This window comes from Bactrocera oleae, chromosome 2, assembly GCF_042242935.1.
Source record: "Bactrocera oleae isolate idBacOlea1 chromosome 2, idBacOlea1, whole genome shotgun sequence".
NCBI classification, from domain to species: domain Eukaryota; kingdom Metazoa; phylum Arthropoda; class Insecta; order Diptera; family Tephritidae; genus Bactrocera; species Bactrocera oleae.
The window spans coordinates 5,648,321-5,675,906 of NC_091536.1; the positions used below are offsets into that span (position 1 = coordinate 5,648,321).

At 31.5% G+C, this 27,586-nt stretch overlaps 1 protein-coding gene across 13 annotated transcripts in view; it reads left to right on the forward strand.

The window, feature by feature from the left end:
• Window positions 1–27,586, forward strand: part of mtd (TLD domain-containing protein mustard) — a 224,961-nt gene that overhangs the window by 120,625 nt on the left and 76,750 nt on the right. For 9 of the 13 annotated variants that reach the window (XM_070107497.1, XM_070107506.1, XM_070107530.1 and 6 more), the window contains 2 exons: window positions 5,039–5,110; window positions 21,232–21,335. In XM_070107497.1, coding sequence (XP_069963598.1) covers window positions 5,039–5,110; window positions 21,232–21,335 — 176 coding nt within the window. The remainder of the gene's footprint in view (window positions 1–5,038; window positions 5,111–21,231; window positions 21,336–27,586) is intronic. The other 4 variants (XM_070107509.1, XM_070107535.1, XM_070107503.1 and 1 more) reach the window with 1 other exon arrangement.

A 27,586-nucleotide genomic window follows, 5' to 3' on the forward strand; every position in this document is an offset into this window, starting at 1 on the left:
AAAACAAATATTACGCGTTCACACCAGAAAGTACAAAAACAAAAATTTTCAAATTAGGGTCAACACAGATTCGGTCAAACAGCTTGTGCTGATTCGTAAATGAGCGCGTGAGCAAGTGCAAAGTACGCGCGTTACTTTGTAGAGAGAATATTAGACGAGATCAACAACAAAGATGTGCGAAAACAACGTATTTATACACATAAACGTATGTATGTTTGTATGCGTAAATCTTCATTAGCCCAGCTGGTTGCATATGTGCTCCACGTCACGTAAGCTCAACTACCTACAGCTCAAACCGTTACCGACATTCCTCCCTTCCGTACGTCAGCTGCTACGACCTATCTTATGAGAGCCCAATGTAAATGAACACTCACCACCGCTTCTACCGTCCGCTTCTACACACTGTATATTAGGATATCCGCAAAAATTGGATTTTTCCCGTAGAAGCGAGTGAGCTGTTTGCTCTCTTCCAACACCAGGTTGCCAGTCTCGATATTTTGTAGTAATTAAAAATTAAACTTGAATATATTTAAAATATTTTTAAACTAGCACAAAATCACAACCGAGTACATTTATTTATAAATAGGTAAACTAGTAACGTGAATGGTTGCCACAACCAAATTGATAATGTGTCAGCGGTGCAATCGTATTTTCTGACGCATACATATGTATGTATTCGACATAGGTTACATTTAGATCATATAAAAGGCTTTAGTTTTATTATTTTATTATAACAAAGGACTAATGATATTCTTCCGGAGAAAAGTGATGCAATTCAGAAAGAATACGCTTGGAAGCCTTCACAGTTATAAAAATATTCAGTATTATCAAGATATTTAGATCTCTACATTCCTTTGATCACAAACATCTCGCAATCTTACCAATTATTTTCTTAGAATAAAATTTGTTTATCAGGAAGTTTAAAGTGATCTCTACTAAAAATTACACCTAGAGAATACAGTAATATATTGTAAACTCATCAACCAATGCGATATAGAGGACAACTTCAGATACTCTCTAACGAAATTCCATACCAATTTTTTTCGTACTATAGTCGTAATAATCCTTGGACTGTGAAGAAATTAGGGTAGGAGAGAAATCTGTGACTCAGAACCTCTCATCAAAATCGCCCGACTTAAAATCAGTGATGTAGAGACCTTCTAATTGATATAATGCAAGATTTTTTTCAAAACTTATGTATGTATATCTGTTAGCGAAGTGGCTCAATGCTCAAAGACCTATACAAATCATTAAAATTGTATTGAAGTATACATTTTGCATTAAAGTAAGTTTGGACCAAACCTAATTCGCAGTGAAAAAAACATTCGAAGGCGATTAATCAATTAAGGTCATCTGCCAACTTTTGATACCGAATTCTAGTTGCTCCCTCTCTTAGAAATGATATGAACATTCAAATTACCTGATAGAACAACTATAAAATCTCTTGACAAAGAGCTATCAAGTGCATGAATGAGGCTTTCATCATTCCAATCTCTGTCATTAGTGTCAGAAACTTGTTCGTTTCGTCACTTTCTAAACACAAACCACATAATCTATAAACATAAAATGAACGATATTTATATTATATATAAATATATCAATTGGTAATCTACCAACAAAGCTTAGGGACATACATATGTATGCTTCTTCCGCAAACTCATCGGCCTCTGAACAACAATCTTGTGATGTCAATTAGAACACAAAATATGCAGCTGTTGTTAAGAAAATTGTGTTTGATATTTTTAGCCACGCGCTCGAAATATAAATATTTCGTCAAAAAATTATTTTGAGCTTTTATTGATATGTTTATAACAATTTCTAGTGGACATATGTAAATTTTACGATGCCTTTACTTGAATCGATAAGTTAGTTAGCACTGCATAAATCAGAAAATATCACGTCATTGGCTTGAGTGAATTATGTAATTAATAATCAACATTTACCAAGCAATTAGCTGGTAAATAGTAAAATCTGGCACATCAATAAATTAAATGATTTTGAAATTCCCTGTAAATAGCCAGAAATGCATAAGTAAACATATGTATAACACATCCGCCTCAATGCTGGCAAAGTCAATTTAATGAAAGGGGCTGTGTGAACAGCTTAAAAAGCAGAAGATAATAAAGTCAAGTCACTTAAAATGTTTACACATAACAAAAAGATTAAAGTGTAAAAAATTATAAATATATACATACATAAATGGTATCTTGATATCCACAACATTCTGAAAACTAGCTCACTTTATTTTATGCTCTTTTCAAGGGTTTCTCTCTCTTTTTTAGTTATCTTCTGACAACCGTGCTAATTAGCTATAAAATTGCATACACTTAGTTTCAATAATATTAATTAAAATTTATGGTACAATAAAATTTAAAGTCTAAAATCATAAATTAATATATGGCTTACATAAGTGCATATTTTCATAATTTATTCATATGCATGCTTGAAACTAAACTCTTCACTATACACCCTTTTGCTGACCTACGCAAGTTGTCATTTATTAAAGTGTTAATTACGCGCTCAATAGCTGTTTGTTAGCAGAATTATTAAAACTGTAAAACTAAATATGTTTCACAAATATTAAAATTAAAAGTGTTAAAAATAAAATAAACTTGCACTTTGCTCTTGGTTTGCAATGTATAGAAAAACTAGTTGTAAACGCGTGTTTAATTGTTTAAAAATAAATAATCTGAGTTTCAAAGAAACAATAAAATTCTCTTTTAGTATCATCCAATTTTTTTTGTTGAAATTTAAGTCAACATAATCATTAATTTTCCTTTGACTAATGGCTGTCTAGAGATAACTTCAAACTTGTCTTTAAGAAAAGAGATAAGTTGATTTTCTGTAACCGGAAGGCAGCTTTTTTTTTAAATAAGTAATGACTTGCACTTAAGTCAGTCCTAATGAAAGCTAGTACCACCTTATCTGGATATTTCTGAATCAGGAGAGAAAGAAAAGAATAACTCTCATATATGGTAGCTACAGCTACAGCACTATTTTCACATGTTTCATAAACCACGAGGCAAAGTCTATAGGTGTTTTCAGAAAGTAGTAATTTAGGTATATTACAAGCATATACAATAACATGCTGTTAAAGAAATTTAAGCTCTTTTTATGAGATGTAAAAGCGGGGATCCCTTTTCGCTTGATTGAGTTTTTAGCTTTGTAGCAAAAAAGAGCTACTAAGTCAATAAAAATGTTCTGATGCTTCGCAGTAAGATGAAGAACCCTTTTTCATAACTGGTCTTATTTTATCGGTACATCATTAATAAAGCAATAAATGAAAAGTTTGGAACTGAAAGCAATATTTGGAAGGTCCTAATGGTGCTTTGGATGTCGTTTGATTATTCTTGTTCTGACACATCTCCAAAGGTTGGGAAATTTGGTTTAAAATCTGGATGTTAACAACGCATTGACATATACAGTCCCGTACTCACCGATCACAAATATGTATAGTTCGATAATGAATGCACTGCGTTCTGTGTTTAGTATTCTATGGGTTAATATAAATACGGAATACAAATTCTAGAAACAGATTACAACAGTTTTCTCTCGCTATTTTTATTTCCTCAACAGGGTATGTATATTAAATTTGCCACGGAGTTTGTAACACCCAGAAGGAAACGTCGGAGACCCTATAAATATATACATACATGATCAGCATGACGAGCTAAGTCAATTTAGACATGACCGTCTGTTCGACTGTCTGTCTGTGTATTCGCGAACTAGTCTCTCAGATATCATTTTCTAGTTTCTGAGATATCATTCTCAAATTCTGCACACGTGCTTTTTCCTATAAGAAGCTGCTCATTTGTCGGAATCTCCAATATCGTACTACTATAGCATGTAGCTGACAGTCAAACTGACCGGTCAAAATCTAGGTAACCTTAATTCGACTTGAAGGTTCTTTATAACAGTAAAACCTTGCTAGAACATTTGTTTATAATTAGTATTTAAGTTTAACAATTCGTTACATTTATGACATTGCGTGTCGGAATCTTGTCTCTATTGTCCTCGATTATTTCTTCCTTGTTAGAGAAATACCATAAAACATAAACCATGGATTGATTTTTTGAATTATCAAACAAATTTTCTTTTTTTATATATTAATGCATGCTTACAAAGAAACAATCTGCATATTTGCTAGATTTGACGCAATTTATACAAATATCAGCTTTTTTTATTTATGAAAAATATCACAAGTTCTTATCTCACAAAAATTTAATAACAGTATTTTGCATTTGAAGCCGCTACAAGCTTCTAAAGGCAAACTTGTTACTATTACTAAACCTTTTAGAAAAGTGCATTAAGAGCAACGGAAATAACTTATAATTTTTTTAAATGCACACAAATTGCACACACTTAATCCCCTCCTTAATATTAGTTCACGCTTTCAACGCAGTCGGCATGCAAAGACGCACAAACATCTAAAAAATCTATTAAATGTATGCATTTTTTATGGCCATGAATTTTATGGCCGATAAAATGTCGAAGGTACACGGGACCTGACGTCCATTACTCATCCTAACGCTGCCCCAACCATATTGTCTATGCAGAAAATATTGGGAAAATGCAAAAATTGCGCTTCCCTGGGGGCGCCTTTTGTACCGTAACTAGGTAAATAGCGCGCACAAAAGCCACAAAATGCTTTAATGCATTTAACGGCGTTTAAGGTGACGCATACGCTCAAAAGGGGTAGGCAATCGGTACAACCCTATGTTTTACAATTATTATTTTTCATATAGAAGGGTGAGCTCGTGTTTGTGGAGAGCGCTTGCACTGAGGAGAGAGACAATACGCAAAGCAGTTTAAATTCACAGTGCGCACAGACAATTTTTTATGTTTTTTAAATGGCAATAAGTTTCAGTAGTTTTATTTGCTTTTTTAGCGTTATAAATCTTATTTTTAAAGCTTTTAACATTTTATTTTTTGAACATTTTATCATTTTAATTTTTTTCTTAAATTTTATTTTATGTTCACCCGATTTGCTCGTTGGTACTTAACCGCAACAAAAACAAATAACACTTGCATAACATAGGTCACGTAGGGCTAGTCAAGATGTATCGCTTATGTCACGCAGTGTTGACAATTTAGCCGTGCCAGTGCGTCGGTAAGTACACAAATTAATCCTTTAACCGCACCTTACTAAGTACTTATATGTATATACACACAAACAAATATACAAATGCAGATTCTAACCTAAAAATTTAATATATTTATTATTATTTTATTGGTTCAATGTTAAATATGGCATATAAACAATGTATGTAGTTCAATGTTGAATATGGCATATAAACAATGTTTATCAAAATATGAATTATCTAGTGCCGTAATTTGCTATTGCATGCCTATATGTTTACCCGTGTAATTTACCTATATGTATATTTGTATGTATCTATTTATGTTGGTTGCATGCACCTTGAAACTATTTGCATTTTGCTTGAAACGATGTGGAAATAACTAAATTAGCTTTGATGTTGAAATTTGAACATTGAAATTCATAAATTTTAACTATTTACTTGCGTATAAATGTTAAAAGAGCTTAAGTCGACTTTAGTTAAGGACAACTATTCTTGCGATTCCGGCCCACTTATTCAGATCACGACGTCGTGCCTTAACTTAATCGATGCCATAGTATCGGTAGTTTTTATTTGCGATAAAATGTCAGAAAGTAATGAATGCAAACTTTTATTTATATTCAAACTACATATCGTAGTTTAAGTCGACTTAAGTTAATTTGACATATTGACGCAGATAAATGAACACATTTATTTAATACCTACTTATATCAATATTTTGAATATAATTAATAGAAACATAGAACAAAGCGATCATTTATTTTACCTATTAAGACAATTATTTACATAAAGTAAATATTTACATGTGAACAAAAGTTTCGCGTATATACGTATATCGCACACATTTATTTTAAGCCTACAATTTTATAAATATTTTATAAAAAAAATTATAAAAGAAATTTTAAAAAGAGATGTATAAAAAATTATATTAAATGATTGAAAACTTTCTGCTCATTTTATATATTTTGTGCCACATAAAAATTTATTGCTACAATTAAAAATAAATTATATTATGAATCTAGAGTAAAAACAAAACTAATTTATCGCTGCTTGTACGTTGGAAATAGTCAAATTGATTCTACTAAAACGAAAAAAAATTGAGGAAAGCAAATAATACCATAGTAAACTAATAGTTTTATTATTTTTAAATCTAAAAAGCATCAAAATCTTTCATAAAGAATTTAAGAAATTCTAAGCGTAAAAAGTCTGTTCAAAAAAAGTATACTTATAAACTACAAAATTATTTAAAACCCGAGCCTAAAAATTACATAAAAACATAAGCACAGTCGGCCAAAATTAGTGAATATGTATTAAAAGGCAAAATGATTAGCTTAATTAAGTAATTTTTAACATAAAGAATTAAAATACACTCCTTCGCAGTTTTTGAACTCGCAGAATATCATAACTGATTTTTCCTCCTCAATAAATATACATGCAGTAAACCAAAAAATAAACTTGTACAGAGAGATGTTTTGACTTCGAAAAGACTTTTCTCTTAAAATATATGAGGTTTTTAGCTGTAAGCAAGAGTAACAATGTGAGAATCTTATGTCAATTTTGATGTTAACTATTGCAAAAAACTTAAATATCTAATTTTTGAGCAGCCAAATAAAACTTCTACACTTACGTTGGCACCGCTTTAAATGCAGTTATGAAGTAGGTACCGTTAATTTTGTCTGGTATTATTGTATTATAGTCAAGATGTATTGAAGAAAAAATGGTGCATAAAAAAGCATCTCTAGATTTACAGGCTCAGATAGTCAAATTTGGCAAAAGAACAAAAGTACTCTCGAAATAGGCAATATTAAAAAACAAAAACACATACATACTGTTTAGTATATTATTGCTAAATTCAAAAATCATGGTGGTGACATACCTTCTTTTTTGGAGCAAAACATTAAAATTTCGTGGTAAAAATTGTTTCACAAGCTATAGAATAGGGCAACGGCCTGTCAGGTGTCACTCACAGCTAGGAAGAGACTAGCCTTACAGAGGGCAAAGAGCTCAGTGTATCTTTTACGATCTATCTTGAGCCAAAATAATCTTGCGATAGCGCATGAACCGATGGTAGCCCAGTGCTGGTCAAGCTCTCGCGAAGTCGTAGAACATACGAGGAGAGGAGAGCATCGAACTACTGATAGCGGGGCTAAGGTACCTTTCCTTGCCAGTTTGTTAGCTTTACCTCCGATTCCTATGTGAACAGGCACCCATACTAGTCTTATCACAAAGTAACTCGAGGCCACTGATAAAGAAGTTAAGCATTTCTTAACCAGCCCCAAATGTACGGTTAGTGAGCTCAAGGCGACAACGGCTGTATTCCGGAGTCGTAAATCTACCGCTACCTTAATGCCAACAACCTCGGCTAGAAAACACTGCAATAGTCAGGAAGTCTGAAACTAAAGTTAATAGAGAGTTCTTGATAAAATACCCCTGCATCAACCTTCTTCCCCAGCCTTGATCCATCCGCAAAAAAGCTTATTGCTCCTTTTCTCCAACGGCTTCTACCCACCCACAACTCCCTCGCAGGTATGTGGGCAGAGAGCATGCAAAAGACTCGGTTCAAACACGTGTTCATTTATAAACCCAAATTTTCTGAGTCTCAGTGGCATTCTGCCCAAACTTTCATACAGCTTAAGTCAAATATTTGAAACCTTAAACTAATAAAACTTTTATTACTGACAGCGTTGCCACTCATAGGTATTTTTCAAAAAATAAAAATCAAAAAGTTGAAAAATTATCACCAAGCATTGAGAATATTTGAAATGACCACTATTCATTCTTAATTAAAAAATGCACAAAATATAGTTGATAACATATAAATTCATTTTAAGAGCGACCTGCTTTAAAGTCTAACATTAAACAATGTTTCGAATTTTTGTAAAAATTAAACATGCAGTATTTAGGTAAATTTAGAACGAACAACACCTGAATTAAACTTGAATTCGCGACATTAACCGATTTTATCTTAGGCAATTTATATTAAACATAACAATAAACATGATCTTTTTGGCAATTTGAGTTATCAGTGACCGGCGATTTAAAGTGAGTGGAAAAAAATAAAAATGAATCCCAAGCACGCGCGCCGAAATGATATGAAAAGTGGCCGATCTTTATCCACGAGTATGCGCCCATGACATATCAGCCAGTTTCCAAGTGCCTTATAGTGTATCAGCTGTTTTTATTTTCCACTCAACTGTCAATGACGCTGTCAATACGCCGCAGCGTTGATAAATTGGAACGCCCTATTATTTGCGATATTACATTATTGACTTTGACTGCCTCATTGCCACTGGTCTTTTGCTTTATTTTATTTATTTTTTCAATTATTATTTTCTACAACACTTTTACTTATTTTTTGCTGCGTTATCGGTAGTTTCGAGTGCTCAACACAGTGCCTAACATACAATATGTATGAGTAACCACATAAGTTTAAGCTCGAGTGCAAAGTGTGTGGCAACTCCAACAATAAACACAGTGCTATCTCCATAAACACTCTTGCGGCTGACAATGAAACGTGGAAGTAATGAAATTAAATAAAATGCTGCGCGAAACCTGGCGATTATATTACAGGAAGGTCGACTCTGTGACAGCTTTTATATTTTGTTTTTTATTTTTTATGGGCAGCACTTAAGAGTTTACATGTCTGCAAAAGCTCATATATTATAAGTACATATGTATACATAGTTACCATACATTGGAGTTATGCATGTTCGCATGTTCCATTTGCTACAGCTGCGTGCAAATAGTAAAGTCACACTTTCAGTGTTGAAGTTTTGAGGAGAAGTGTTTGCGAACGCTGGGTCATTGACACCCACTTCAGCGGATTAGTAATGTAAACATAGGCGACAAGTAAGTGTTTATGCACTTGCAAATAATGTTGATGATTTAACCGTCATATACATGTACATAGTTGAGCATTAAGGTGCACCACTACCGACCGACCTCAAAAAATATTATAAAATATTTTAACAAGTTTTCGAACGATTTTATTATTTTTAAATTTACTATGTTTAAATACTTCGGTATAATATGAAGACTTAATGAATAATATTTAAAATAGTTAAACAAATTTCAGTTTAATAGTGATGGAGTATTCTTTAAAAATTTCTTTGCAGCTTGTTAAAGCATAGGTGGCTTTTCTTCTATTACAAAATTTTGAAGTTTTTTAAGTCCTTTAGAAAGCTTCTTAGCGAAAAATACTGTAGTTTGTAGACTCTAAAGTGGTGTGCTCCCTTAAATTTCTTTATACTTGTATTTGTGGATAATATATGTTTAAAATTTAGCTAAAAATTCTCAAGAATCACCCTAATAAATATAAATATACATTTTAAAGAGTTCACTTTTATCCAAACTTTTATTTTTGTCTATTTTAAAAATATTTTACATTTTCTTTATTTACTAATAAAAACAACACAAAAATTTGAGTTGGTCCATTTCGTCGAGGTTTCCTCAAGACTGAACAGCATGACAAAAGGTAACCCAAGAGACTTCAATGTTCCTTTGAGTACTCATTTTAATCTCACCGAAGCCGACTTAAGGTAAACTGAATATCTGGGCGATTTTTGATTAGTTTTGACTAAAATCGCACTAAAATATTTAAGTCGTTCCTTGTAACTTTAGAGCTTTACATACAATTCTATTCATAATGATGAGGACTTCATTGTCTTTTTCTCCGTTTATCTGCTGTTTACATTTCGAATTATATTGAGCTATATAAATTCTAGGCTAGAGGCTCTAGTTCTCCTATGAAATTGCATTTCTCACTTTGCTATGAAATAATTTTTCAGTCACTTTACTTAATTATCTTCTATATAGTATAGCACTTGTACTTGTTTTGAAGTTCTCGTAATATGTATCAATTATCTGCAATTCAAAAAGTAAACCTTAAGTACTTAATATGTGTAACGGTAATTAAACAATTATTTTATGGCCTGTACTATTCGGGCACCCTAATCAGCGTCTAATTAAAACGTAAACACGACGCCACTCTATAAACTTTTTGTTGTCTGAAGCTTTTCGCACAACTTGACTGAACTACCATATATAATAGGAAGGGAAATTTTAAATTAATGGAATCAGATTGTTTTAAATAGTATTTAATGGATAATAGAGTATTTCTAATTAGTTAAGCCACTGCCAGTGCGCTCTAGATAAGTTAAGACTTGGCTCATATTAACTCAAAATACTAGTCTAGAAATGTACAAGTATGAATCAACCTTAATACACAACCTAACTTCTTTGAAATGTTAATTGTCGCATTTCGTTTCGAATGATATCAGTCCAAAACTAGTTCAAAATATATAAAACGAAACGGATAAAAGCCGGCTCCATTCTGGTTATACGATAACGTTTTATTAGTATTATATATTTTACAGATATTGAGAGTGCTAATTATTTACTACTAAACATAAAAATGAAATTTAAATTAAGTTGTCTATATCTTTAAACCTTCCATGCGACCGACTCAAGCCATAAATAAATTGTCTCAAAACTGCTATAAATCTATTCTTTTTCGGACTAGTTCAATTCAAGTTTGAAATCTGGTTTTAAAATCAATGCTTTTCTAACCAGTTCGACTTTATTTTTTCAACCAATATAACTACTTTAAAGCTCTATTCTTTGAATTGTATAGATTCTCATTCCTTCACTCACCAAGCGTATCGATTGGCCCTGCAATCACTTCCGTGCAATTTTAATTAATTTTAATGAATTTTATATTTTTTTCACTGCGAGAGGCAGCAATTGATTTGTTACATAACAGCTGGGTGCTCTACTCATAGTAAACCAACTTCCATATATATTTACATATCTACGTTGACTGCTATCGGTTGAAAATTGATGAATGATTGAACAGCGGCATGAACACACCAAAGAACATAACAAATTGTGTAGCTTAATGTTTTTAATTTAAAATAAAAAGTGCAAAATTTATAGGAAAACCGACAATTTTTGAACGTACATACTCATATTTATGTATAAATATCGGATGTGTATATAAAAGTATATATTTTCTATCAATCTGTGCAGCTGCACGTGTTCAAGTGTGCGCGATTGCGGAAATTAATTTTGTCAATCATATGTATTTGAAAATGTTGAAAGTATTGAAAGCATCTGTCAGTGGCAGGAGCCAAAATCGATGGTTGAACCACATAAAAGGTTTATATGCATGTGTAAATAGATAAAAGCAGATAAAAAGTGAAATACATTTATATACACATTTCATAGCCATGCGTATGTAAGTATTAGAGCTCTTGGTAATCGACTAACTGGATAGGGCATTATTCAAATAATAATATTCGGTTTGCAGTATCCGGATAGTCGTAAGTCGTCGATTATTCGTTTAACCGTTCAATTATCCGGTTAACCGTTCGTTGTCGACTATTCGAATAGTAAGCTTTCATTCATTTTCGTATTTTTATTGCAAAAAGTGAAACATTTTATCAAAAAAGTATGTAAAATGTTGCGTTCTATGAAATTTGCAGTTTATCATAAGGCATTTCTAATTACTTAACTTGTTCAATATTGGGAAACATGACGGAACTCAAAATATAATGCACATGTGCTTTCAAAACCAAGTCTTGCAAAAACGTAAACCAACAAAAATCTTGCTTTAAAAGAAAAAAAATAAACTAATGAGTTTCACGGAAACGATTGATTAATATTGATAGAAAAATTACATTAAAACTTTTAAACATTTCAATTTAGCAATTGCGCGAATGTACTAAATCAGTATTTTTCATAAAACGTCTATTTTTATATAAGAAAGTTAAAATGTTAAAATTTTTTGGGTGCAAGCAGCTTCTATGTGGTGTCACAATATTTCCAGCAATAGAGAACGTTCTCTCTGATTTAGATGAGGTGGCTTGCAGAGGTATTGGCGAGCTAAAACTTAATAAAATCATCTGGTACCAAAATGCTTACCAAATCTGTTGCAAAACTACCAAATTTTATTGACATCAAAACATTGGGTTTTATTTCAATTCATAATAGGAAAATATGTAAATAGGAATTAAATTTAGTTACGCCCTTCCTTTCCTTCAAGCAAAGTTAAAATATCAACAATTATTTAACGTAAAAGTTAAGTATTTACTTTTCCATGAAGCCTTTTCCTTCATTACCACTTTAAAGTTAGTATGAATAGCAACCAAGAAAGTATGTAATTTTAATTGAACAAATCTTAAAACTAACATAACTTTCATTGTAACCTAAATACATCTGATAAAAAATATTGTTTATCAAAACCTTATTCCTAACAACCAAACTACCAAAGACAAATGAATCTACCAATTTTGGTCCGATCAGACTAAAACGGCAACACTGCTTGTGATTGTGATTTTTCCACCATGTTAGTGGATTAATGTTGTGACCAATTAGCTTAAATCCATTTGTTTTGTAACGTTATTTGCTATATTTTCGGTATCAAAAAGGAAGTCCACATCAGTGCTTTCAATATTCTCAATTTGTTCACTTACAAAATTTGATTTGAAGCAAATATTTACAAATTTAAAATAAGAAAAAATCAAATGCTGCTTGGATTTCAAACTATTTTCGTTTATTTAAATACTCGCAACAGAGCAGCTATTCGAATAGTCGCAGTACAATGACTATTTAAATAGTCGTAACATTGTTACTAACTAACTAATAGTATTAATTGATTAATATTCATACGAACAGTTACAAATCGGAAATCTGAAAACCGATTAATCGAATCATTTTAAGAGCCCTAGTTTGTATATATGTATATAAACAGCGGTATATTCCATATACATACATATATAGAATATATATAACCACATATAACTATGCCGTCTCTTAAGCCGCCTCAACTTGTATGTGTTGTTGCATAGTATTGTCATGCCACCCACAGTTTGCTGAGAGATTACTTATAGATTACCTGAATGCTGACAGATTACGTATACGCAGTGTGGTCGGCTTATGAATAGTATACTCAATAGTCGTTAGATCGATTGAAGTAAGGTTTTTACATTTATTTTTGATGATTATAATATATGTATATATATTTGGTTTATACATTGTTGTTGTTAAGCAATCAAAGAAAATGATGAAAAGTTGCCATTGACCATTATTAATTTTTTATCAGTTAGGTAATACGTGTTTGTAGGCGTTAAACCTAAACTGTTTTATTTGTGAGACCCGATTGGCTGTCGTTTCCCGTTGCGCCGTTGTCAAAAATTTCGGTATTTGCAAGGAACGGCCGCAGTTTGGATATTAAATATAGACTAGCACAAAAGAAAATAGTATACCGCTCCTTAAAGCGTCTTATCTTTTTTTTCATGAAATATATCTGCCAGTAGACACCCAAACCCGTTTAACTACAATAGTTTGCTTAGTATTCCAAAAAACATTACTGAACTTCAGCGTGGTTAGAAAATACGAATTTCACTTTAGAATACTTCTCAACTACGGACTCTTAAGTTTTAAAAGTCGGATTAATACTTCCAGTGTCTAAAAGATTTGCCTATTAATATATTATTCCTTAGTAATTACTCCACAAGTTTTAGTTGTCACTTATCAGGAGTTAAAACTAAGACACAGGCAAGTATATTTCACCATATGTATTAATGATCAACCGCTCATTATTGGGAAGAAATTTTGATTTTACTTTCTATGGTTTCTTAAGATTCAAATTATTTGTAATTCGCCTCAAACTCAGTCTTTAAACTTGAACTCGAATTAAACGCGAATGAGGTACTTTCCTACTGTCATATCCAGATCCTTCTCAGACATGGAAAATTTAATATAAAAAAAAACAATAAAATTAAAATAAAATTTGCCTCAACAACAACAACCGTATTCTGTTGAATTCGAGCATATGCGGACTTCGTTAAAAAACAAGTTTTTATGATTATTTCAGCTTTCTTGATTTATACCAGCTTATATCAGTGATTTGTTTGATTCGTCACTCTATAAAACTCTAAAAATTGAAGACAGCATTGAGTTTTACAACATTCTTACTACTACTTCATTAAAAATAGTAATCTTTCGCAATAAAAACTCACCCATTTGTACACAAGTTTCTAATATTATTACCAGACAGAAAGTATACCAATTTTGCCTCACTGTATTTGGTAAACGCGTCGTTCTAGCCAAATACGCAGTAGGTACATTTATATATGTATGTAAACTTGCCATATTCCAAACACAGCATAGCTAATAAAATCCGCCTACGTAGCCACAAATGTCTACCACACTGCCGCCGCGCACTGCGTACACATCACCTTTGTGCCCACTCGCCTTTTATGCATTTTATATTTCAATAAAGAATAATAAAAATTTTGTCAATGTGCGCATGCAGATTTTTGTTTATACACATATTTTTGGTATATGCGTAATATATATACATACAGCATACAAGACCTGCAGGAAAAATTTGGAAAATTATTTAAAAAATTTTTTAGTATTAATTATTTTTATAATTTTTTAATTTTAAAACTAATCAACTCGCGATTTTTAAATTTAAAATGCTGACTTTTGGCTATTTCTGTGCGAAACAGTCTGTCATAAAAATAGGTGTGCTTCTTCAGAGCGTTAGCTAGCGTTTATTGCCATTGGGCTTGATAAAATGTATATGTATTTTTGTAAACAAATCAGTATTTTGTTACTTTTATAAAGATATTAATATTTTTAAATTTTGCTACACCTATATATGGCAATAAATTTTCCTTACCTCAAAAATTTTAAATGTATGTACTGTATATTTGCTACACCAAAGTAAACAACAAAACAACAACAACAAATAAATTACAAAAGACGTCAATTTAGCCAGCGACGCGGCTGCGTTGCCGTTGTCTGCCTTTTTTTATTTTTCTATCAAAAGCGAACAAATTTGCAATCGCCTTTTGTTTTGTTCCGATTTTTGCGCGACTCTGCAAACCACAACAGACACACAGTTACAAAAATATATATGTATATTTTAATTTAACAAATTGAAAGATTGAGCACACTTTATGAAAATAAAAATTTGTTTTTATTCATTTTTGTCATCTTTTTGTTGTTAGTTTCATTGTGTTCTTCTTCTTGCTTTTGTGTATCAGACGCGTTGCGCTGATATTTTTTGCTCGCTTTCATTTCAGCTTTTGATTTGTTCTTATAAATAAATTCAAGTTTAAAAAAATAATGAATGAATGCAAGGAAAGGCTGTGCATTTCAAGTTTTTGCAATTTTTCGTTTTTTTTTTTTTTTGTTTTCGTAATAATTGACTTCCACTGGCAGTTTTATGCGTGCTCGTTGATAAATACTCTGATACAAACATGTTTATTTTTATTTGTTTTTGTAACAAAGCGCATTTATAAATTTATTTTGACTTCATTGCAATGCGGCGAATTAGGGGAGACACACGCTTTATTACATAATCGTTGTAATTCAGTAGCGTTTTTTAGTGACGAGCAGCAAGAAAATTACAATTAAAATTTTTTTAAAAAATGTTATCATTTCTAAACAAACTTTTTTAACGATTAGATGGATACATTAAATTGAAGCTTTATATTCGACTTAGGCCACATGGAAACATTTCTATACATATTTTTATTGAAAATAAACTAAAAGATCGCAGAGTGGTCAACATTTGTAAAACGATTTTTTTATTGTATATAGGTATACTATATATATATAGCATTGACTTCATACCCAAAACAATAACCAAAATGGTTAGGTCGATCTATAAGAGGTGTTGAGATCCACAGCTATCTAGCTGATACCAACACGACGATTTTCAAGTACTGTTTCCTTAACTTTTTCGATATTATCGTTATTAACGGAGGTGCATTGAATTTTTCTATGACTTTAAGACCACTGAATACTTTGTGTCACTCAAATATTTGTGTTTTCAACAATTTAGTTGCCGTGATTCCATTGGAAACACAAAATTTCAATCAAACTCGTTGTTTAATTTATTTTAAGGTAAAAATCACAAGACAAACTTTTCGCGTCAGCTGCCAAACACACATTAGAAGATCAATATCAAGCAAATACTAAAAAAATTAAATTCATAAATCTTAGATTCACCACTCAATTAAAAAATTAGATGGCTAAAACTCGCCAAATTTTGGTGGACGGGAAATCGAACGAAAAATTGGTATAAACTGGTATAAATACAATAAACTGATATTACAAATATTATCAGAATAAGAAACAAACAACTGTAATAACAAAGAACAAAGGAGTAAATGTCAATAGCTGGGACTTATAATATATATTAAATGTGATTTAATTAAATATTATATTTTCTTCAAGAGAAAGAGAGAGAGCCCGTTATTTGGTTTCAAACTTTTCTTATTTGTTTTCTTCCTCTTATATGCCTTTCAGTTGGCATCTTAATTAAGTCAGTTAGCTGCGGTATGTAAACGTAAAGAAAACAAGTAAGGAAGGGCTAATTTCGGATGTAACATGTTATACTTATAAATAGTTGCTATCTAAATTTTAAAAAGTAATTTTCGACATGAAACGGAAATTCTTAAATACGACTGCTGTAACTGCTGGATATACCAATTTGTTATAGTTTGCTGGACTTAAACGTACATATCATTGGTGTCAATTCTTTGCTCAATTCTATATTGTTATCTTATTAGAAAAAATTATCCAAATAAATTTCAATTTGTACCGGTACTCTACTTTAGTTTTGGTGGATAGTTCTTTTACAAATGTATGTTCAAGCTTTTGAATTGGTTAAGACAATTAGGTTGTGAATTGAACCAACGAATTCTTTGTTTATAAATGATCAATTTAATATATTCCAGAATTTTTGACAGCCGACAATTCTTAATATTTTTTTAGTAAAAACATTTCTATGAGAAAAAATCAAATTTAAAATAGTTCATTAAAGAAATATAAAACTAATTCGGTCCATAACATAGAGTTTTGATCGCGTTATTACTTTGCGCAAAGCAAAAAGAATTGTGTAGTAACTCAAGAATCATTAGTTCTTCCTATGTAAATTCTCTTAATTTAAATTTTTTTCAAATCAGTTTTATGAAATGCTTTTATATAGACTTTCTGTTGATATATCTTTCTTGATTGATCTTACTAATATTTTATTTTATTTAGGTAGTTTAAAGCAAATTGACAGTCAATTAAACACTAATTGTCAGTTAATTAGTTACGCTTTTATAAATTTGATTGAAATTACGATTATATTGTTAAAACTTTCTTAGCTGGCTATTAAAAGATCTTTTGGAAAGTAGATAGGCTTCTAATAATAATCTGCTTTTGCTAAGGTCATAAAAATGATAGACAATTAGTGTTAATTGTCAAATAATAAGTTTAAAATTTAAATGTTGAATTATTGAAGAGACTGAATATGGTATAATGGATTCATTTATGTTTTTAGAACTAAGAACTTTACGATCACTAATCTCTCTGAACATCCACTGCTATTTCAAGACCAAATTAGTAAATACAACTAGGTGGATCTAAATAGATTTCGTCGAAAAAAAACAGTTCTTTAAATTTTCCAGTTTTTCAATATTGCGTTGTTGTTGTTATAAAAAGATTGTTGTAACGCATTTTTTGCCAAGGAAAACATTTTAAGGACAAGGCTGCGGCATGAAAAAAACGCAACGCAATAAAACTCATAAGCGAATGCAGTAAATTATAAAAATAAACATATAACAATAACAATAACAATGCAACTAACTACTGAATGACAGGTAAATAGAGCAACTAACGAGAATGACATCAAAAAAAGAGAAAAAAATGGTTCACACACATTTGCGCTTTGTGAAATTCGTTAGCTCGCCGTTATACGAATATTACATAGTATAGTATATATGTATGTATGTGGAATCGGTTGGATTAACTAACTGACAAGCGGAATGGCTGGGGTGAAATTACATATTTACACTTCACTGGCTGTCAATAAAGGGTGTTGCAATTAAAACTTGCTAACTTATTTATTTATAGTTACATTTAATAACTATTTGTAAACTTCTGTTCGCCAAACCTTTGAGAATGACCAATCAACCAACAACTGATAATAATTACAAAGACTGATATAATTGGGTACAGAGAAAGAGAGAGAGAGAGAAGTAGGTACCAGTATAATGAGATAGATTTGTCTCTGCAACAATACAACAACAAGAGAGCAGATCTTGAACACAACGAGTAGATAATTGGCGTCTCGAAAGCGACTACCGTTAGTGTAAAACTTATGAAATTGTTTCTTAGCATCTTTTTAATTGGAAAAATTAAACAACTGATACAAAATATTCCCAAAAGAAACATGGTCGATTGCATTTTGAGTATTCTGGGGTTCTTATGTAGCCTAATTACTACTTTTAGGTTCAGGTATTACTATAATTAATTTAGATAAGTTGCAACCCATATTTTGCGTAAAAGAAAGAGATTACTGACAATATTATTGTAGTGGTACCAAATCTTTTGAAAGTGAACAATGTAGACGTTTAGTCAATCATCGCCGATTCGTACGATCCAAATTTTTCACCGATCATGCAGTTAAACAGATTTGGAAACAGGTATATCAAAATAGGTCAAGTATTCCAAATATCCTTGTCAAGTAATCAACTCTCTATGTAATTTTAACCGCTTCTTGGGCACCGGCCTATCCTAATGTATTAATGTCTCGACAAGGGTGAGTTCGGGCTAATCTTAATTTTTATTATGGCAAAACCACTCAAGGGATCTTTTCGTTTGGAGTCAGTTATGGGGATAACATGTCGACATAATACTTTCTAATCGTTAAAATCAAGTTTTTCCTAAGGTTAGGGTTCTTAAGCTTATAGAGACCATTATCTAATCCATGTAATACAATTTTTACTTGGATCCGATAATTATTATCATTTTAAATAAAACTTGGCGGATTTTTCTTCTAATAACGGGGTTTGTCGTTGTATTTGAATTGCGCAGTGTTAAATTCGATAAAATTTAACTTAAATTGTTGAAATACTTTTGAATTGTAAAATTAGAAAAAATAGAAATAGATTTGGAATTTTTCTAGAAAATCCACTCATACACTAGTACACTATTTTTTTGCAGTTTTTTTTATGGAAAATCAAAATTTACAAAAACTACTTGAAACACCCTTTAAGCAGCAAGCTTCGAAACATCCTGCTATACCCAATTGCTTAGCTATTAAAAAACAACCCCAAACTAAGTGAGAAATAAAATATGTAACTGATTGAAATTTGAGGTTAAAAAGATTAGACGAAAAATTATAAACAATAAGCAATTACACTGACTTAAAAACCAAGTTGCATAAATTACTTAAACTAAAAATAGTAATAAGTTAAATGCCAGCACACATTCCAAAATAGAAATAAATATTCGAAATGGAAAAACTGAAATCCCATAAAATATCCCAAGCAATCGCGCGACATTCACGACAAATTCATTTTCTACAGATCATCGCTTTGCATTTGGCGTTGACGTGGTTGTGCGCACGCGCGCATAAACAAAACAAATCAATTAAAAAACGATTAAAATTGTGCATCTTTTATGAGATTTTTATCGTTTAGAGGCTGTCACTTGACTAGCGCTACTGCCACTGCAGTCGAGATCTTTCTACCTCTCTCTCTCTCTTTTCTGGCGTCATTTGCTCATCACCTGATTTTCGTTTTCTAAACGCTATTGGCAATAAAAATTAATTAATTCAAATACTACAAGGAAGTTCTAAATTCGAAATGAAGTAACTTTTACCGCAACAGAAGTTGTTGCTGTTAAAACCATCCGCCAACGTTGTTGTTTCAATTATCAGCTGTTTTATAATGGTATTTACTTACTTGAGAGTTAATTATTAGTATTGCTCAAAATGACCAGTATTTATATCTAAAGTTTAAAAGTATTATATTGTATATTATTTAGAATGGTCAAAATTGGTATTTTATACATAAAAGGGGCGTGGTAATTGGTTTCAAAATTTTTACACCGAACTTAGATTCAAGGTTCCAAAATTGCTTGTAATCTGTTAAGTGGCTTCGAAGATATTTGTATAAAAGTGGACGGAGTACCGCAATTTTTAGCTTTCACTCTTTAAAAAAACTATTCAATTGTAAATAAAATTTTGATTCAGTTCGCCTTAGAACTTTCAAAGAAAAGCCGCTTGGACAAAGTTTTTGTATAAAAAAAATACTCTCTTTCATTAGAAGTTCAGAAGCTAATCGAGAAAAAGCTTAAAATTTTATAAAAAATTCAAATTTCTAAAAGCGTTTATTTCTTCTCATTCTTAAAGCGTAAAGTTCAAAAAGAAGTATGCCTTATCTAATTTAAATCTAATTAAGTTTTTATCTTTGGCGAACAGAAATGGAAACATTTTTATATAACGAAAAACTTTTAATGATTTCGAACTAGTAGTTTATTGAGACAAAAGCTTAAAAGTTTAGAAAAAGCTTTAATTTGAAACATCAAAAATCCGAATATCTTATTTCTGACGTGAAAAAACTTCTAAAATAACCAGAAGCTTAAAGCTCGTTGGAGAGCTGTCATGCCAGCATTTTAAAAGTAATGTTGATCCAAATAAAAACTTGCTAATATATAGTGCATCTCACATCATTACAAAAGATATTGTTTTCAAATATAAGAAAAATTAACAAAAAATTTAACCGTCGTAGTCGATGCAGCAAGAGATATGAAAACCCAAAACGTATATTCTACAGCTATACAAATATATATACACACATGTATCTATTAATATGTTTATATGTATATCTGTTAAGAAATTGCATTTAGTACCGCAATAATATCACATTTGGCTATTTCCACATAAATGCAAGACGTCTAATAAATATTTCCACTAAATCGCTAAAGACACTATCGCAATATTCACAAACACATAGTATATGCATATTTCTTGTTCACAGCCTTATTTTATATTAAACTTAAAATATTTTTAATGCCGCTGTCTGAAAATGTGAAGACATAAACTCAACATACCTAAATATTTACTGGAATGCTGGTAGCACATGACTACCCAGTCAACTGATCATGCCACATATACACACATACACATACTATACTTGTATATATTGTATGGTATTTATCATATCCGTCGGCTCTTCATACTCTTAACTATTTTTAGGTACATAGGTACTTGCATTATCATCGGTTTGTTTAATTTGTTTCTTTTTTTTTTTTTGTATGAAGCGTGTGACTTATTTGTTATTCTTGTTTTTCTCTTTTACAGGAGCAAATCACGTAGCGTTGATCATGGCCTTGCTGCGCCATTCGATTTGGACTCACTGCGCTCGAAGGTGGAGGGACGCTTTGAAAGCGTTGATCGATTGACAAGTGAGTACTGGAACTTAAATATTAACCTCTTTGTCTTTTACGAAGGTATTTTGAATAAATAGCTTCCTTGAGTCTATCAAGTCATCGAGATAGACTTTGCTTCTTCATTGTCGCGAAACGATTTTCATTCACAATAATTCCTCATCTTTAACATAGATATTTTCGAGAAAATTCATGAACGTCAGCGATACATACATCACGTAGTGCAATAAACCCTATCTATTGCTCTTATTAACCATTTTAAACTCCGGAACGGGGTCCTGGCTGATTTTAATTCGATATCAGTTCAATGCAAAATCGCTTAGAATATTTGGAGGTGCTTTGTCGAATCTCGTTCAATAATGGCAATCTTCATCGGAACGGCTTCGGCACTTTGTTGAGCTTTAATGGTAGAAATGGAGTTTACGTAAATTTCGTCACGTGACCCTTGTTGTCATCAACGAAAGGAAGAAAAGGCTTCACTAAGAAAATTTGACAATTCGTTTGTCTTGTCACTACCACAAATCTAGGTTAGATTTGGGTATGAAGCTCTGTATATGTCTCGTTAGAGTAACAACAGAGCCTTCTTTTTAATCATTTTAATTGGCACTTGTATTTCATATACGTGGAATTGCCACGGGCGTCAACAATAAATATGTATGTGTTTTAGTTCGGATTAATGTTAGTATTCCAAATTATTCATAATACTCTTTTAACGGGTACTAAGGAAGGTTGATTATTTCGTATATTTGAATAAACATGTATGTACAGCATTACAGCGATCAATCAATTAACGATAGAACTATTTTAATATCAACAGGGTGGACTTTATAAAATTTTTAGCAAAAATAAAAAGTGATATCCGAGCTTTCGCATTAAAATCACCTGAAAGATTGTTGACCGAGACCCTTTGCAATTGAAAATATATGTTCTGCACGATATCGTTGCAGAGGAGTTTAACTTTAAACTACTTAGGACACTACTTTGGGTATGACACAGTATTATCAGGGAGAAAAAGCCACCATGTTATAAGAAACATTCTTATACTTTAATACGGATGCTTGTCTGAATAGAATCTCTAACCCCTTTGTAAAATAGTTCTCTTTTGCAGAAATATATTCTAATACTCGTTTACGCGTAGTAACGTTTAATATTTTCTATGTATGTGTGCTAATTTTATCACATAACTGCAACAACCACTTTGAAGCATTTTCATTTGCGGCAATTTTTTGCTTAATTCTCAGCCAAGTCGCACACCAGATGCCAATACTACCTCACACTTATCTACAATTGTGTTTTAAATTTCACTGCATACTTATAGGCGCACCGAAAACTGCTGCTGTAAAAAGACCGTTACTATGTGACTAAGCATGGAAAACGCTTTTAATTTAATAAAAAGAATAAACTATTGAAAAACAAAATTAATGGAAACAAATAAGGAAGTGCTAAGTTCGGGTGTCACCGAAATTTAATTCCGTCTGATTATTTCACTTTACAGTATATAAATGAAACATCAATTAGCGCCCCCAAGGTATTTCATCTTACTTGTGCCAAAAATGGGTAAAAGCATATTCGTCAACACTTCCTTAGCCCCCATAAATATTTTCGAACCACCTGTTCACTTTATACCACATCTATCGGTTATTATGTAAGAAATCTTAAATGAATGAAATCACGGCCATACTTTCTTTACTTTGATATGAAAACCTGAAGGTCTTCCCTCGCCGTTGTTCCTTGCAAGTTGTAAGAGTATAAAATGAACTTAGACCTTCCTTACCTGTTCAAATCCACATACATACATACAAATGTACATACTTCGGTTTAAAATCTATTAACATAGGAAACATATTAAATACACATGTATGCATACTTAGATTCATATAATTTTTATATACATACATATCTATATATGATATGCATATATACAATAGATTCAACTTTAGTTTTTAGCTGCTTAGTTGAAGAGACCGAAGCCCTAATCGTTGCCTTTTGACTCCGATTCTTTTAAGCTTATTCCTTTTTTTTGGCAGCAGCGTCAGGCTTTTTTGGGTAGTTTCATATGAACATGGAATTATCTCTATGAATATTGGATATTTCTGAAATAGTTTCCAGCTTATAGAAATATAAAATGTATTACAATATTACTTAAATGATAAAATGTGTTCAAACTGACAAGTGTTTCAGAAAGATATATAATAATACTGATATGGTATAGTTCAATCAGAGTTGCCACCTTAGTTAAAAAGCGATAAGAATACTACTATCTGGATGCACACAACAGATAATGAGGTAATTTTTGGGCAGAAAATATTTTAAAGTAGAGTTTCCAGCCATTTAAAAAATTACAAAATATATATGTATGAAAGAGTGGCCACCCTTTTAAATTAGAACATAGTGTACAATAAAACTTAGCAGTGTTTTAGCTAACTGAATTCATGCAGAATATAATGACGAAAGCTTTAAGCTGGGAAAGTTTATATTGAAATTTCGAGGTTTGAAGTCAATAATATTACGAAATATTTCCACAGAAATTTCTTCGTTATCAAATTTTATTTAAACAAAAGTACAAAAAATGTACACTTGTTATTTATGTTACTTGTCGCATTTCAATTGGAAATCATTAAAGAATAAATAAACAACGTCAATTAGAAGTGTTTCAATTGGGCATTAAAAACCGCTCAATTTCAAATGACAAATGGCTAAACATGAGAACACGAATACATATGTACAAGTATGTACATACATTTATATATATAATGAATTATAGATATTTATATACCATATTTAGTGACAACACTGCTGTATAAACTGTTAATACGACGACGGATAGTAAAAATTAAAACAATAAAATTATTTAGATTAAAACATTATCGTTTCGACATTTACATAAAAGAAATATCGGATTTTTAGAGAAGTAAAAACAAATTGTTTGTTGGTTTAAAAATGTTTTAGAAAAATAAAAAAATGTGTATCTACTTGAGACTGGTTCTCAAATTTGAAATGTTGACAAAAAACTTTTAGTGGTTACATTTTCGAAAAATGATAGCATCGAAAATTGAAAAATTCGCGTAAGTTGAAAATTATTTTAATTTGCGAATGCATTTAGTTCTACGCTATTACTGGATACAGCTTCAAGTAAGCTGAAAAGTTGGCTCGTACCAGTATATGTGTGTATTTATGGTAAATATGCGAATTGGACTTGGAGATTCCGATATAATCTACAAATTAGAAAGAAGGGTATGATGTCTTGTTATAGATTTTCTAATTCGTTATTTGCTTTTATATTTAATTTTTTAAGCAAAATATAACTTCTACTAAATACAAAAACGGATCGTTATTAAATTTTTCTATTAAAAATATTTTCGGATATATTTAAAAAAAAATTATATTAAAGAAATTGTAAAAACTTATCTGGATTGCAAAAATATGTAATTTTTTAATAAAAATATAACTTTTTCTAAATAAAAAATATAAAAATAATATTGCGGTTTATTCTTATCGAAATTGAAAAAAAAAATTGTATACTTAACTGTAACATACATGTATGTGCATGCTTACGTTTATAATATTATACAATACATTATACGAGCATACATAAATACATATGAAGATGATATGCAGAGCCGAAAAATTGCAAAGCGCGCAAACAAGTGCGGCAGGAAACAGTTACGGCTTTCCTTTCAAAAAAATTAAGTATAGCACTGATGAATCGTGTTATGAGTTCTTAGTCGAAGCGAAGTTGAGCGTGTCGGTGGAGTGGAAATTTTTGCGTAGTTTAGAAAAAAGTAATTAAAATACTTGAAAAATAAATATCAAGTAAATAATTACACAGTTTTATATATACAAATATAATATTAAGATGAATAAAGCACGCAAGGGCTGTGTGATGCAGAGTTTGGAGATGGATTGGGACAAAGACTATGACGATGAGTTTCTAGAGAGAGGTTTTAAAGAGATTTTAGAAAAGGGTGATAAATTAGAAATCGATTTACTAGAAATGATTGCCAACCAAGAAATTACTGAAGGACCAAAAATATAGATCACTTTATTGTTAAAAAAGTTGATGTATCACAATTGAAATGAAGAAAAAACCAATCAAGATTCAAGACGTTACTTGGAAAGTGTACGAAGAAGATATTAGCATAGTAAATCAGTCAATTCAATATTTCAGCACGTTTTTTGATGACGCAATAACCAAACGGATTAATCAACAGAGCAATTTAAACGCCCTCCAAGAGTACGAAAGTGCACGAAGTGCTCAAGTGAAGATATTCGACGATTTCTTGGAGTTTTGTTGCATTTAGGCTTAGTTCAGCTGCCGAGTACAATAAAGTATTTAATGCCGATATTTATTCACTTTTCTGATAAATCGCAGCAACCGTCTAAAAGTGATACTAATTATGACAAATTATGGTCCGAAAAAGTCGATTGGGAAAGTGTGAACTAAAGTCTGAGTCAGATTTCAATATATCAAGAAAAACATTTCAGACAGTCGGTTTAGGTGCGGGGCTGAAAGTGTTAAAAAGTTGTCTATATATAAAAAAAAGTGTATGTATATATGCTTGCAGTAATATGAGTATGTTGGAATACTTTTCTCATAAAAGAAAATCTATAAAAGACATTGAATTTAGACTACATTTTGTCAAAGTAAGGACTGTTAGAGCTGCACTAAAGGCCCATTCACATACAACTTCCTCGCTTTACGTGACGGTTCATAGTGAAACAACGAAGCGCAGAAAACAAATGGTATGCCGCAATGAACGCTTTGCTTTCAGTGTTTCTCTCTAATAAAAGTAGCGACAGTTGCTTAGTGCCGTTTCACACAGGGACTCAAAAGAGTCTCATACCAGTTTATTGTGGGCGAGGGGACGACGAGGAAAGACGAAGGGACCGTGCCACTCGTGTTCGGGTGGCACGCTTTGTGTTCTTGTTCGTAAGTGCCGTTTCACATTGGGATTCAAAAGAGTCTGATGTTTTTCAAAATTCCTTTTGGTGTCGCTCTGGGCATTCACACGGTCAAAAAGAGTCCAGCAACTCGAGTCTAGTTTTTCTGCATTCCTTTTCACAAAATTTTCGTAAATATTTGTGCGGTTCGACTGCGCAACACTGCGTGCTGCGTATTTCATTTGTATGTTGAGATGATGGTCACACATTTTGCTTGCAATGAATTATGAATATGGTAGAACAATATGCATAATACAAGTACCTACCCGCTAAATAGTTTCAAAGAAATACTAAAGATGGGAATTTCCTAATCCACAAAAATGTATTGAAAACTCATAATTTCTTTACTCTGTATTAAAAATTCATAATTTCTTTACTCCATAATCTATATCTTAATTTTCTTCTTATTTACGAAAATTTTGTGAAAAGGAATGCAGAAAAACTAGACTCGAGTTGCTGGACTCTTTTTGACCGTGTGAATGCCCAGAGCGACACCAAAAGAAAATTTGAAAAACATCAGACTCTTTTGAATCCCTGTGTGAAAGTGAACTTATCAAACCGTAAAAAGATGAGAGTTGCACAACATTTGCTAAGCGTCGCGACGAAAACTTTTAATGTGAACGTACTCATACAAAAACGTACATCGAACTTTTCTATCATAACAAATGTCTGACGCAAAGCGAAGCAAAAGTTCTATGTGAATTGGCCATATACCACTTTTTTATGATTGTCTATTATTGATAAGATTATTTCCTACTACCTACCCTGTTTTAAGACCTTGAGCCCAAGTTTGAAGAAAGCATGCCTTGAATTATTTTTTGAAATTATGCAGACAGTCTTGGCAAATCTTTGGCCGAATAAAAATCCAAGTGCGTTTTGCTTACATAGACCACCCGACTGCAGTTGGAAAGGTTCAGCTTGTTGTCACGGGCCTTACTACTTTAGTCAATTTTAGGATCAGAATTAAATTGAGTGTGCTCTCGAAATTAATTGCAGTCTTACATTTTCCTTAGTATTGTGCCTACTTCAGTCTATAGTATCATTTTAAAACTGAAAATTCCGAATATTATACCAAAAAAAAAAAAACAAGGAAATGTCGTTGGTGGAAATACTGGGTTCATAATTTGTTTTCTTTTCTAATGAAAACAAAAAAATTTAAGTTATTTAATCAGTGTGTTCTCCATGGTTTTGCATAAATTTTCCAATTAATTTCAGCATAGATTGTAGAACCTCTAGGCAGGTTTCCATGGTTTCCATGGATTCCATAGTTTCTCGCTTTCTACCACAATTGCTCCTTATTTTGAAATGAAAAGACCGCCAATCTTCTT